At 42.0% G+C, this 14,089-nt stretch overlaps 1 protein-coding gene across 3 annotated transcripts in view; it reads right to left on the reverse strand.

The window, feature by feature from the left end:
• IFT81 (intraflagellar transport 81) overlaps positions 1-14,089 on the reverse strand; it is a 120,489-nt gene that overhangs the window by 43,051 nt on the left and 63,349 nt on the right. For all 3 annotated transcript variants that reach the window (XM_040987024.1, XM_040987025.1, XM_040987026.1), the window contains exons 5-11: positions 12,899-12,988; positions 10,907-10,972; positions 10,483-10,593; positions 7,913-7,997; positions 4,464-4,627; positions 3,869-3,964; positions 1,442-1,588 (exon numbers count right to left, since the gene is read on the reverse strand). In XM_040987024.1, coding sequence (XP_040842958.1) covers positions 1,442-1,588; positions 3,869-3,964; positions 4,464-4,627; positions 7,913-7,997; positions 10,483-10,593; positions 10,907-10,972; positions 12,899-12,988 — 759 coding nt within the window. The remainder of the gene's footprint in view (positions 1-1,441; positions 1,589-3,868; positions 3,965-4,463; positions 4,628-7,912; positions 7,998-10,482; positions 10,594-10,906; positions 10,973-12,898; positions 12,989-14,089) is intronic.

Consider the following 14,089-nt stretch of genomic DNA (forward strand, 5'->3'; position numbering starts at 1 on the left):
CTAATTTTATGAAAAGGATATATGGAATTGTACTGCTGGTGCTTAAGCTTAGCCATCTATAAACAATAATATTATTTTTCTTACTAATCTTCTTAGTCTGACAAAAGAATATATGCAACAAGAGCTATTTAAGCAATGAGATCAAAATTTAAATTTAAAAGGGTGAGCGTTTAAATGAGCATTAAGTTAACATGACACTGGTTAAGCAATCAGTAACAAATCACGAGGGATCAACAGTTGGCTCGCGATCCTGCCGACCCCATGCGGTGGTGGTGACGGCTCCAGTAGCTGGCTTCCTGCCACCCATGTGAGAGAACCAGGCTGAATTCCAGGTTCCCAAATCCAGTCCCGGCTATTGTGGGCATCTGGAGTACTAGCCCTCTGGGTCTCTGTCTGATTCTTCAAAGACAAATGTAAAACTTTAAAGGACAGTACGCACCAGCATTACTGAGTGGTGGGTAAACTGTTGCCTGTGCTGCTCCCTGGTCAAAGAAGCAGAAGCAGGGATGCCTCTTGCTCTGGTCTGCAGAGTCCCCACATCCCAGCTCTCAGGGAGGTGCTTTCCCCTTCCATCTGCCTTCTGCGTTCACCTGGGCACTTTGCAAATGAAAATTCTCTCTGTGCAACCGGTTCCAGATTTTTTATTTCTATATTAAGCTGAGGAGAGAACCCACGAAGCTTTTCTGGTAGCATAATTTCCCTGTGTGAAAAAGACTTAGATTGGAGCCAAAGCCAACTCAACCTAGAGGAGATTCATCAGCTCCCTGCTTGTGGCCTGGGAAAGCAGTGGAGGAAAACCCAAAGCCTTGGGACACTGCACCCACATGGGAGACCCAGAAGCGGCTCCTGGGCCTGGAAAGGCCCAGCCTGTGGCAGCCATGTGGGGAGTGAGCCAGCAGATGAAGATCTCTCTCGCTCTTTCTCCTTCTCCCCTCCCCCTGACTTTCAAATAAACCAATAAATCTTAAAACAAAAATAGAAAGAGTAATTTAAGACATAATTATAATTTTAAACTAGTAAGCATCTGTGATAACATAATTTTAAACGTGTCAGCCCTACAGACCAAATACATTATTGACAAAGTAAATTATGATGTTTTCATATCATGAAGATGGAAATAAATGGAATTATATCTATCAACAAAAATGAATTCTTTTATCTGCTAAGTTCTTACTAATTTTGTTTTTTAAAATGTAGTGCTTTAAATACGATATAAATTCTCTTAAATGACACTTTACAATATTATCTCATAAAGCATTATAACAACCTCTGCTATTTAATATTAAGATTTCATCTCTACAAAAAAGACTATCACGACTTAAATATACACTTTACAAAATCGGATGAATTTTCCGTCAACACCCACACTAAGAAGGTTTAACTCATGGCTTCAAACAAAACAAAACTGACTCCCTGTGTCCTCCAAGACATCTCAACCCACCTCGTCTCCTTTCAGGACGTCGGTGCCATCAAGCTCACGGGTCTGACCTGCCTTCACTGACGCCTCTCTCTCCAGGCTGGCCAACTTCTCCTTGGCCTCCTGAAGTTCCTCAGCTTTGGCTTCTTTTTTACGGGAAATGATGGATGCCTGGTTGAACATGAAATGAGACACACAATCAACTTTACAATATCTTGGGAAATCACTTCTCAGACTTGACCGAGCTGAATTTTCAGCATCAGCATCGCTTCCCCTGACCAGCAGCCCTTGCCCTGCTACCCACCAACCACAATGAAATACAGTATTGGTATCTTAAACAGCAGCCTAAAAATCTTTTGAGAGACAAAAGACTAGAAAAAAAAAAAAAACAGGATATAGCAATAGAGAAAAAAAAAATGTACCAACAATAATTTTTTTTAAGTTTTCTCACATAATACTCAAATGCTAAAGAAAATGCATGCTAGATAAGTGAACAGAAAGTTAACACTAAGTCAACTTTGTGTTTTTCTGCATGCTAGCTCTCCTTTCACTGGAAGGAAACAAAAATGCTCAATTTGCAAAACTAACAACACAGGTCCTAGTAAATTCAGTATGCATAGTTTTACAATGAAAAGTTAAAATACCCTGTTATATTTGGAGCACTCTAATCAATAAAATTCAAGTTTAAAACCAAACTGACTCACCAACATTATGCAAATGTTTACACAATCCAAAAGACTACCCGTGGTCATGACTGTACTATTCTATATTAGTCAGCAATTCTTGGGGAATTTCCTTAACTGAACAATAACTGCACTGGTTTAAGAAAAACATTAGACAAACTGTCCTCATAAGTGAAATAGGGCCAATTTGATAAGAGATGGATAATCTGGCACAAACATTTTTAAAAATTCTATTGTCCTTTCTGGTTAAAAAAAAAATGAAGACATGGGCCTGGCGTGGTAGTCTAGTGGCTAAAGTCCTTGCCTTGCATGCACCAGAGATCCCATATGGACACCAATTCATATTCCAGCTGCTCTATTTCCCATCCAGCTCCCTGCTTGTGGCCTGGAAAAGCAGTTGAGGACAGCCCACAGCCTTGGGACCCTGCACTTGCATGGGAGACCCAGCAGAAGCTCTGAACTCCTGGCCTCAGATCTGCTCAGCTCCAGCCACAGCAGCCACTCAGACAGTGCACCAGTGGACAGAAGATCTTTCTCTCAGTCTCTCTATAAATATGCCTTCTCAATAAAAATAAATAAATCTTTAAAAAAATGAAAATAGATGATAAAAGACTATTTACTGAGATCATGCAGTATTTGAGTATTTATTAAGATTATAGAATGTTCTTCACACCAATCTCCTTTTCAAGTAAATCATGGCATTCAGCTGAATCTTCTGTCTGGAAATACATAAAAAGATGTAGACTCTCACAATTCAACAGTTGTACATAAAATTATAAGTGTTCTACACACAACGAAATGATTGACAGTCTCCTACATGGTTGGGAGACACTCCAGTGGCAGCATGATGGACTTGGGAAAATTCACAAAGACACACACTGTGGACCTGGAGGGGAGGACAGAGGGGAAGGAAGGGATCTTGAGAGGGAGGAAAGGAGAGCCCAGCGCCAACTAAACTGTATCAAAAAACAATAGAAAAAAAAATAAAAATAATACAAGTGTTCTAGTACTAAAGTTTAGTATATTCTACACTTGCAAGCTATAAGTCCTAAAACTATTCTGCTTTAAACTCATTAAAGATAACTATTCTGATTTAGACCTCCTAAGCGAAGCTTTTTCATTTAGAGAACTAAGTTCTACACCCACAGATCAGAACACCAATAGTTTTAGTGTCACAGTTGGTAGACACTAAGAATACAAAACATGGTCAGGTGCACTGCACTGTGAACTTGAACATGCCTCGTCTATTGCTACTCCACTAATTCTGTGTAATAAGTTGGATATTAGCTGAGACAGAAGAACATTCATTCTTTTTTTAAAAAGATTTATTTATTCTTATTGGAAAGTCAGACATACAGAGAGGAGGAGAGACAGGGAAGATCTTCAGTCCAGTGGTTCACTCCCCAAGTGGCCGCAACGGCTGGAGCTGAGCCAATCTGAAGCCAGGAGTCAGGAGCCAGGAGCTCCTCTGGGTCTCCCATGCGGGTGCAGGTTCTCAAGGCCATGGGCCATCCTCTACTGTTTTCTTAGGTCACAGGCAGGGAACTGGATGGGAAGCGGGGCTGCCAGGATTAGAATCGGTGCCCATATGGGATTCCGGCGCATGCAAGGCGAGGACTTCAACCACTACACTATCGCGCCAGACCCAGAACATTTATTCTTTATCTGCTTCTCACTTCAGCCCTACAGGTAACAGCTAGTAGCTTTCAAAAGGTATTGATCAGTAAGCTTACAGGCCGAAATATCTGGGTCAAAAGCATGCCCTCACCTGCTGCCTGTAGAGGGACAGTCTGCCTTCGATCGGTTCATTACTCATCATTTTCTTCTCAATCAGCTGATTGATCTGTGTATTCACTTCATTTATCTGAAACAGCACGAAAATGAAAAATGTTAAAATTCTCCCTATAATGAATACAAAATAAATGACATCTGGCCTAACCCAAGTTTGGATTTATGCTTTTTCACCACCAGTGATGACTTGATGCAATAGTTGCAGCATGTATGACTACTTTTAGAAACAACTTATGTTTGCACCATGCATATTTATGCAATTTGAACATGTCAATGTAATGTTCCCAATCTAAATTATCTAAAATGCTTTCTATGAAATATTTATGTATTGTTATCAAAGAGGCGGTTTTCCAATGCTGTGATTTTAGAGTCACCACATGGATGAAGTAAATCCAGACAAAGAGTCCCTGGGGGGCCCGATGGGAGTGCTGGCACTGGGACAGCCCAGCCTTTCCTGCTGCTCATCTGCGTACAGGCCAGCAGTGAGACACGCCAGGGAGCACCCAACAACAGCCTTGTAGAACCACAGATTAAATACAGTTGAAAACTATAACATGATCACTGCCACTTACTTTAGATTCAAGTTCAAGAAGGTCAGAGTGGCCCATGGCTGGTTCTGAAACCACTTTTTGTAAAAAGTGCAGTTCCTTTTTCTTGTTCTCTAGTTCTTTAGGAAACTTTTCAGTTACCATATATGAATTAAAGTTTATTTCCTCCTCCAGCCTCTTCATTAAACCTTCAAAAACAAAATAAATGGATATTCACCAAGTAAGAACAGGTAGAACAATACTATGCTCACTCTGTGAAATGTAAGACGTGGACAGCAGGGCATATCTCTCAAAAGTATTTTCTATAATACACAGTACAATACAATAAAAATCGGCCTCTGAAGCGATTTGATGTTCACTGAAGTGACAGTGAAGAAACACAACTTGCCGTACAAGAAAATGTAGGGCTTGGCGTCACCTGAGGAGTGAATCATCGGAGAGAAGATCTTCCTCTCTATCTCTCCTTCTCTCTCTATATATATTTGACTTTGCAATAAAAATAAATAAATCTTAAAAAAAAGAAAGAAAATGTAAGCAATTATCAAACAAGTGGAGCTGGTGTGATGGCTCAACAGGTTAATTCTCTACTGGTTCGTATCCTGGGTGCTCTACTTCCCACCCAGTTCCCTGCCAGTGACCTAGCAAAGCAGCAGAGGATGACCCTGCAACCACGTGGGCGACCTGGAAGGAATCTCCTGCCTTCAAATCAGCTCTGGTTCAGCCACTGTGGCTGCCTGGGGAGTGAACCAGCAGATAGAAGATCTTTCTTCCTGTTTCTCCCCTCCATAAATCTGATCTGCATTTCCAACAAAAAGAAATAACTCTTTAAAAAGCAGATTCATTTTGGGCCCAGCGCGGTGGCGCAAGTGGTTAAGGTCCTCGCCTTGCATGCCCGGGATCCCATATGGGCGCCCGTTCTATCCCCGGCAGCCCCGCTTCCCTTCCAGCTCCCTGCCTGTGGCCTGGGAAAGCAGTCGAGGACAGCCCAAAGCTTTGGGACCCTGCACCCGCATGGGAGACCCGGAAGAGGCTCCTGGCTTTGGATCGGCATAGCATGGGCCGTTGGGCTCACTTGGGGAGTGAATCATCGGATGGAAGATCTTCCTCTCTGTCTCTCCTCTCTGTATATCCACCTTTCCAATAAAAAAATAATAAAAATAAATCTTTAAAAAAGCAGATTCATTTTAAAAAGTTATAAAACAATAATATGATCTTTCCAAATTACAACCTAATTCTTTAGTATCCCATAATATGCAAACAAAACAAACAAAAAAAATAAAAAAATAAAAGGCCAGACACACTATGGGTCATAGTTTCCTTTCTTTTCTTTCTTTTTAAAGATTTTTTTTTTTATTGGAAAGTCAGATATATAGAGAGGAGGAGAGAGAGAGGAAGTCTGCTGATTCACTCCCCAAATGGCCACACTGGCTGGAGCTAAGCCAATCTGAAGTCAGGAGCCAGGAGCCAGAAGCCTCTGCTGGGTCTCCCACGCGGGTGCAGGGTCCCAAGGCTTTGGGCTGTCCTCAACTACTTTCCCAGGCCACAAGCAGGGAGCTGGATGGGAAGTGGGGCTGTTGGAATTAGAACCAGTGCCCATATGGGATCCAGCACATGCAAGGCGAGGACTCAGCCACTAGGCAACTGTGCCATGCCTCCATAGTTTGCTTTCTAAGAACATAAACCAAATGACAAAACTCATATAAAATCTAGCCCTGATATACTCTTCACAAGTAGTTACTTAGTCCTCTTCTTTTGCAATACTGCTGATAAAATTTATTTTTCTATTCCAATTCTTAATCATTGATAATAACAATTTGTCAGCTTCAAACCAACCAAAACATTACCAATGGTACAAGTTAAAATCTGAAAAAGGGAAATATATGATCTACATTTAAATTGTTTTAGGTTTTCCATGCTTTAGTGTTTTTTTTTCTCTTTTTTAAAAAATATAATTAAAAAGCAAGAAAGTACACTGTTAAGCTTAATAGCTTTCTTATTTTGGTAGATGCACAACTATACACACACACAGTGTTCAGTGAATAAAGGTTTTGTTACAAATTCCCAGCCTAGAGAGCTTTATAAAGTTTATTTCAGATCTTTCCATGACACATTTACAAATTCTGGCTTGACTTTTTAAAACTCCGGGTTTCCGGTTTAAGTAATCTACGCATGTAGATTGCATAACAAATCTGGCCCAAGGTCCCTAAAATTATTTTTAGTACTGTTGTACTAACCATATAAAGCAGGTCAAAATTTATTAATGTCAAATTCACAAGCTTCTCACCCATTCCTTCAAATTCCCTCCTTTTCGCAGATTGGACAAAGTGCCACCCTACAATCGGGCCGTCACTCCAAAGCGGTTTCTGACGACATCCATATCTTGGCTCTTTGGGTTATTATCTCCAGGTGCCTGAACATGACTCATTTACCCAGCGATACACTGACTCATCGCCTCAGCTTTGTTTTTTTAAGATTTATTTGAAAATCACAGTTTATTAGGGAGGGAAAAAGAAGCAGAGAGGCAGAGAGGGAGGGAGGAAAGGAGAGGGATGGAAAGAAAAAGAGACAGAAAGGGAGACAGAGGGTGTGAAAGAAAGGAGAGAGAGAGAAGGAAAAAGATAAAGGGAGAGAAGAGAGACTCTTGTCACTGGTTCACTCCCTAGGTGGGTGCAGTAGTTAGGGCTGAGCCAGCTTGAAGCCATGAACCAGGAGCTTCATATGGGTCTCCCACTGGGGTGGCTGGAGGCCAAAGACTCTGGAATCTTCCCACTGCTTTCCCTAGGTCATTAGCAGGGAGCTGGATTGGAAATGCGGCAGCCTATACTCCAACAGGTATTCATATGGGAGGCCAGCATCACAGCCAATGGTTTTACCCATTATGTCACAATGCCAGCTCCAAGATTGCAAATTCTTAATATTTTTCTATTTTGAAAAGTTTCAAATTCTAGAAAATATGAGGCAATCTATAGGGACAAAAAGCAGATGGGCAGTTGCCCAGAAACAGATGGAAAGACAGAATGGACCAGGAAAGAGACCCTGCAAACACTTGGGGGTGACAATATGCTTGTTATCTTAAAAGGCTGATGATTTCAACAGTGTGGACCACTGTCAAAACTTACAAGTATATCTATATTTCACATATTTAAAGTGTACACTTGCTGGTCCAGTGCAATGGCTCAATGTATAAATCCTCAACTTGCAAGCACCAGGGTTCCACATGGGTGCAGGTTCATGTCCCAGCTGCTCTACTTCCCATCCAGCTCCCTGCTTGTGGCCTGGGAAAGCAGTGGAGGACAACTCAAAGCCTTGGGAACCTGCACCCGCGTGAGAGACCCAGAAGAATCCCCTGGCTTCAGTTCAGCTCAGCTCTAATCATTGTGGCCACTTGGGGGTGAACCAGGGGATGGGAGATCTTTCTTTGTCTCTCATTTTTATATTTTCTAATCCCCCATGTTACTCAATCATCTACTTACTTTCAGGCTTGGCATCTGCTGCAGCATGCCGCATGCTTTTCAGCTGATTCTGTACCCTTTGCAATCTCTGCACTGCGTGGAACAGCTTTAAAAATAAAATCAGATTTCTTACTTTAGTTTATTGACACTTACTACTCAAGCAATGGAAAACACGTGTAACTGTGATTACATATATGAAAAAAAATAATGACAGAAAGTCAAATTACTATATTAAACTCAAAATGTAACTGGTTCTCTCAACATTTTTTATTATAAATGTTTTGCAGCTCCAGACTTTTTTTTAGATGATTGTTGGACTTGGAGATGAAGGAAAAATACTTGTGAAGGAAATATATGCACCAGGCTACAACAGGGTTTGTTCTTAATCCCCTTAACATTCTCACCATGTCATCTCCGGATCAGAAACCGACGCACACCAGCCACTCAGGCCTCTGCAGCGCGCTGTGGCAGGGAAGCTGCCGGGAGCCAAGGCGCGCTCCGCAGAGCCAGGTATCCCCACTGCCAAGTCAGCGAGAAAGGAAGTGATCGGAAATACATTTTTAATGCAGATGCCTACTCAGATTTTACAACAGACCTTCAGTAAGTAAGAGTGATACTTCCTAGCCAAATCATTTTCCCTTAACCAGCTTATTTAAAAATAAAAAAAAAGTTTTTTATGAGGCAAGCTGGAAGGCTAAGACAGATTCACTCCCCAATGCTCACAACAGCACCCCACTCCCCAACTCCTCGGCTGCAGGTCTCCTACGTCAGCAGCGGAACCCCATGACCCGCGTCCTCGTGCTGCTTCAGAAGGTGGAATCAGAAGCTGCAGGCTCCCTGCTCAAGGACACTAAGCTGACCACCAGCACTCAAAGCACAGAGCGTGGGGCTGGCACTGTGGGCAGCAGGTTAAGTCACCAGTTGCAAGTGGCATGAGCTGCTCTAATTCTCATCCAGCTTCCTGTTTATGTGCCTAGGAATGCAGATGATGGCCCAAGACTCAGGCCCGTGTCTGGTTATGGAGGACCAGGATGTAATTTCTGGCTCTTGGCTTCCAACCTGGCCCAAATCTGGGTGTTGTCACCATTAGATAAGTGAGCCAGCTGACAGACAATCTCTCTCTCTCCCTAGGTTGTCCTGCCTTTCAAATCACTAAATAAATATATATATTTAAAATAACAACACGTGGGGTGTGGGGGGCATCGTTGTAGAAGGCAGAGCTCCGGCTGCTCTGCCTCTGACCCAGTTTCCCGCTCAGACCCCTGCAAAGCGGCAGCAGATCCTAGCCCCTGGGCTCCTGCTACCCAGGTGGGAAACCAGGATGAGGCTGTTGGCCACGAGATCTGCCTGGCCCAGATTTAGCTACTCTAGCCATGTAGGGGGTGGATTCACCAACAGAAGTTCTCTCTGTTGCTTGGCTTTTCAAATAAATAAGTAAATCTGTACCTTTAAAAAGTCTGTAGCTTTAAAAGTCTGGAGCTTTAAAACATTTACTTATTTATTTTTACTGAAAAGGCAGATATACAGAAAGAAGGAGAGACAGAGAGAAAGATCTGCTACCTGTTGGATTCACTCCCCAAGTGGCCACAACAGCTGGAGCTAAGCCAATCCAAAGCCAAGATACAAGAGCTTTTTCTGGGTCTCGACGCAGGTGCAGGATCCCAAGGCTTTGGGCCATCCTCGAATGCTTTCCCAGGCCACAAGCAGGGAGCTGGATGGGAAGTGGAGCTGCTGGGATATAAACCGCACTCATATGGGATCCTGGCATGCAAGGTAAGGATTTAGCCACTAGCTTATTGCGTCAGTCCCAATAAATCTTTCTTAAAAAAAAACCAGGGGCCCAGTGCGATAGTGCGATAGTGTAGTGGCTCTAGTCCTCGTCTTGCATGCCCAGGATCCCATATGGGTTCCAGTTCTAATCCCGGTGGCCCTGCTACCCCATCCAGCTCCCTGCCTGTGGCCTGGGAAAGCAGTTGAGGACAGCCCAAAGCTTTGGGACTCTGCACCCGCATGGGAGACCTGGAGGAACTCCTGGTTCCTGGCTCCTGGCTTCAGACAGGCTCAGCTCCAGCTATTGCAGCCACTCGGAGAGTGAACCATCAGACAGAAGATCTTCCTCTCTGTCTCTCCTCCTCTCTGTATATCTGATTTTCCAATAAAATAAATATATCTTAAAAAAAAAGAAAACAGAACATGAAGTGTGAGTTATTTTGAGCCTTTTCATTATTTGTTTATCTTACTGAAGTGTAGCAGGGAACTGTGATCAATGGAACAAAAAGGATGTGCTTACAGCTCCTAATCTAAATAAGCACATTATTTACAGATTTCAAAAGTCTTATTAGCACTTAATCCTAACAACTAACATTAGGATGAATCTTCCAGAACGCTGGAACAATGGGAAGCAAGCATAGGCCAAAAAGATGAGAGAGTTCAGACCCAAAAGGTGGTATTGTTGCTAATGTCACAGAGTACTCTTCATCAGATTAACAAAGGAGTATGTCAGCTCTACAGCTCTACATTCATTCCCTTCTCATTTGCCTCATGAAGAACTGTTTCTTTCATCCCAAGGATGGAAATTTCTACATGGATACCTGGTTCTTTTGTTCCAGTTTCTGTTGTGCAAGAAATTCTTCTCTCTCTTTCTCAACTCGAAGTTGCCTTGCTATTTTAAGCATCCGCTGATGATTCTGAACTGTCTCCACCTACAGTAAAGGGGATAAGCAGTACATGTTACTGTCAGGTCTGAGAAAGGAATGAATACAACACGTGATTCAGATCTCCACTTCTCACTTCATTTTGGTAAACAGCGCTTCCTGGAGATGACAGCGAAGCTGCAGGCACCAGGCCCTTACACGTTTTGGGCTGCTGCCTAGGGAGATTCCCTTCCCATCCGTTTTATTTGAGTCCATCTTCAGATGCACACCCGTGCCTGGCTTGGTCTTTATTTGCATTCCGAAGTCTTTGCACATCCTTGGGACTTGGAGCCAGTCTCACAGTGCTAATTCTTGCCCTTACCCTTTTCTTCAAACGTTCGACTCTTTTAATGAGCTGATCCTTCTCTTCCTCCATGGCGCTGATATCCTGCAAAGCAGAGAGCACTGTGAGGAAATGTGCGCTTGGTCTGTAGGATTCAGGCAGGTTCTTAGATAATTATGCTGCTAGTGCTTCATCCTTTGTAACCAAAGCGTTAAGGAACAGAGATCTCCCTTCCAATAAAGGGCATTTCTATTTTTTCCCAAGGATCTTTATGCAGGATAATTTTTTTGGCAGTTGGCATTCATCTAGAGAGGCAACTAAAACAGGTTCTAAGGCAGCAAGGTAAAGCTGCCAACGAGCACATCTGTGCTCTGATTCCAAATATGGGCACATGATTTTTCAAAGACCTTCTAGAAGGGAACATGTGCAGGTCTAAATACATGAACAACAGCTGCTGACATCCCATCTGCTGTTAGATACCCAACCACACAGCCTGCCAATTTCTCATCAAGTTAATTTTAAGGTTAAGGGAGAGGCGGTGAACCTGGTGTTTCAAGACATGAATTTGCCAATTAACCAACTCCTTCCCTGACAATAATGACTTCAGAAACAAACTATCTTCATTTTAACTGATTTCTTAATATTATGTAATGAAGACAAAAATATTTCTTAAACCTACAAACCCGAATAGCCTAACTATTCTAGTAACACTAAACATAAAAACAGAAATGATATTCAGCAGTGAGAGAACTTGGGGAAATGGGTATTGTCACTACTGGCAGTATTGTATTGAAACAGAAAACCAGACGTCTTCGTATGCACAGGTTCTTGTCATCTTGCTCTACTCATGGGACATCCTGGAGGAGCCGCAACAGGACATCTACCACTGTTTTTTCTAGAACATTTCTATGAGATTTCTACAGAATCTTTCAGTACTTACTTATGGGTCTTTCTAGACCATTAGATCTGAGGTCCTCCTACACTGCTCATATTCAACAAACTCCTACTGAGCATCTTGCCACATACCAGGCACTCTGGTAGACAACTGGGATTTTGTGGTGAATAAAGTAGACAAGCCATCGTTACTGCTGTCAATGGCTTAATGGTATTTAGAAAGACAGACAGTAATTATAAGTGCCATGAGGATTACAAAACAAAAAACAGAGGAATTAATCTACCCAGAAAATTAGGAAAAATTTCTCTGATGACATAATTTATTTCTCTCTCTCTTTTTAGATATAGAAAGCAACTTATAAAGTTACTGAGTAAGGAGATAAAGATGGCATTGATAAGTCAGGAATTCAAAACCCAAGCAAGCTAGTATCACATCAAGTCTCCTAAAGAATTTAAATGCCTAGCGAGAATGTAAAAAAAAATGTTATGTGGAGTACTGAATAACATGCATTAAAAGCCCTAAAAATTATTACACAATCTTACTTCTAGAAATTTATTCTGAGGAACCAATCATAGATATTTAAAAACAGATATGTTGAAGATAATCATAACATTATCTATCACAGAAAGTGAAAACAGAAAAACTAAAGGTTAATCGAAAGGTTAACCTCACACAATCGAATATAACTTGGTCATTAACCATTAAACTGCAGAAAGTGAATAATGGAAATATATTGACAATGTCATGTTTTCAAAAGCAAGATGCTAATAATTATGTATAGCATAGTATGATCCAAAATATAAATATCCAGCACAGCAACAATTACCTAATTTTTTCTTTGTTCTTTTCTGTATTTTCCACACACACAAATTAGATAAAGATTCGGAATATTAATTTTCTACAATCCACACCAGTGGTCTATCTAACACCCGGAGCTCAGTACACATCGACTCTAGCCTCACTCCTCAGGAGAGCTCTACCACAGGTGGGACCAAAGAAGCCCTGCCATTGGCTGTTGCTAGTCTCTCATGGTGAGTGCAACTCACAGTGAAATTAACTAAGAACTCAAATGCTAAATCCAGCACCATTCCCATCCAAAAACATCACATTCCAAACATGCATTGGTTTTCTTTTACCCTTCTTATCTCTGCAGTAGAAAATCCAGACGTCTTGAGCTGCTCACATTCTTTGTGCAAAGTTTTAAAGGCTTCCATCAACTCTTCATACTGGAAGAACAAGTCAACAAATTATAAAGCAATGATTGGGTCCTGGAGTTTTTCCTCATCACATTAGGTTATCTGTCAACGTATAATGATTAGTTCAATCACTGCAAGAACAACATTCAACACACACAAAGTGTGCCTGGGACAAAAAAAACTAGATCTGTACAGTCTGGCCACTAAGCCTTCTCTAGGTCCATTTCTGGCTGTTTTCCCGTCTCACGCTCTATGCTTAGCTAGACTGATCAGTCCAAGCACCCACCGCCCGCGTACATGCCCTGTTTCCTGTGAGAATAGTGTACAGCCCCTCTCAGCCCTAAACCAGCTACCTCCTGTCCATCCTGCAGGTCTCAGCGCAGATCCCAGTATTCTCAGAGCAGCCTGATTCTTCCCAATCAGAGCAGGTAGGATATGGAATCATAACTGACAAGTCACTTGTCTGTCTCTGTCCATTAGATAGCACAAAGGAGGAGAGCAAGACTCATGAGATAGACCGTGCATCCCTGGCCCCTCACAGTACACAGGCCACACAGATGATCAGCAAGACAGCTAAACGAATGGAAAAAAATCACAACAGTCTCTTCATAATTTTTCTGTTTTGGTAGAAAAGAGAAAAAAATATTTTTGACTACTTACATCCTAAATACCTACAAATTATACAGTCTAAAGAAAAGTAACATCCCTTTTTTAAAATTTTCTTTTAATTTGAAAGACAGAAAGGAAGGTCTTCCACCCACTGGTTTGATCCCTAGGTCACCAACAACCAAATCTGAGCCAGGTGGAAACCAGAGGCCAGGAGCTATGCCTGGTCCTCCAAGCTTGGTGGTAGAGGCACAGCCACTTCAGCCACCCTCTACTGCCTTCCTAGCAGGGAGCTGGAACCAGAGTTGCCAGGACTTCAACTAACATTCCACTGAGGGCTGGCACTGCCAAAAGCAGTAGCCGAAGTCACTGCACCAAGATACTGCCCGTTTGATGTGCATTTCTCAAAGGAAGGTCTCTGCTAAATGACTGGCTAAATGTATAAGTCATATACACACAAAAATAACATGCTTCAAGACAAACATTTCTTTAGGACCATTTTGTCATCAACTAGCCAAACACAGT

This window comes from Ochotona curzoniae, unplaced genomic scaffold (assembly GCF_017591425.1).
Source record: "Ochotona curzoniae isolate NIBS_2020 unplaced genomic scaffold, NIBS_Ocur_1.0 contig_46, whole genome shotgun sequence".
NCBI classification, from domain to species: domain Eukaryota; kingdom Metazoa; phylum Chordata; class Mammalia; order Lagomorpha; family Ochotonidae; genus Ochotona; species Ochotona curzoniae.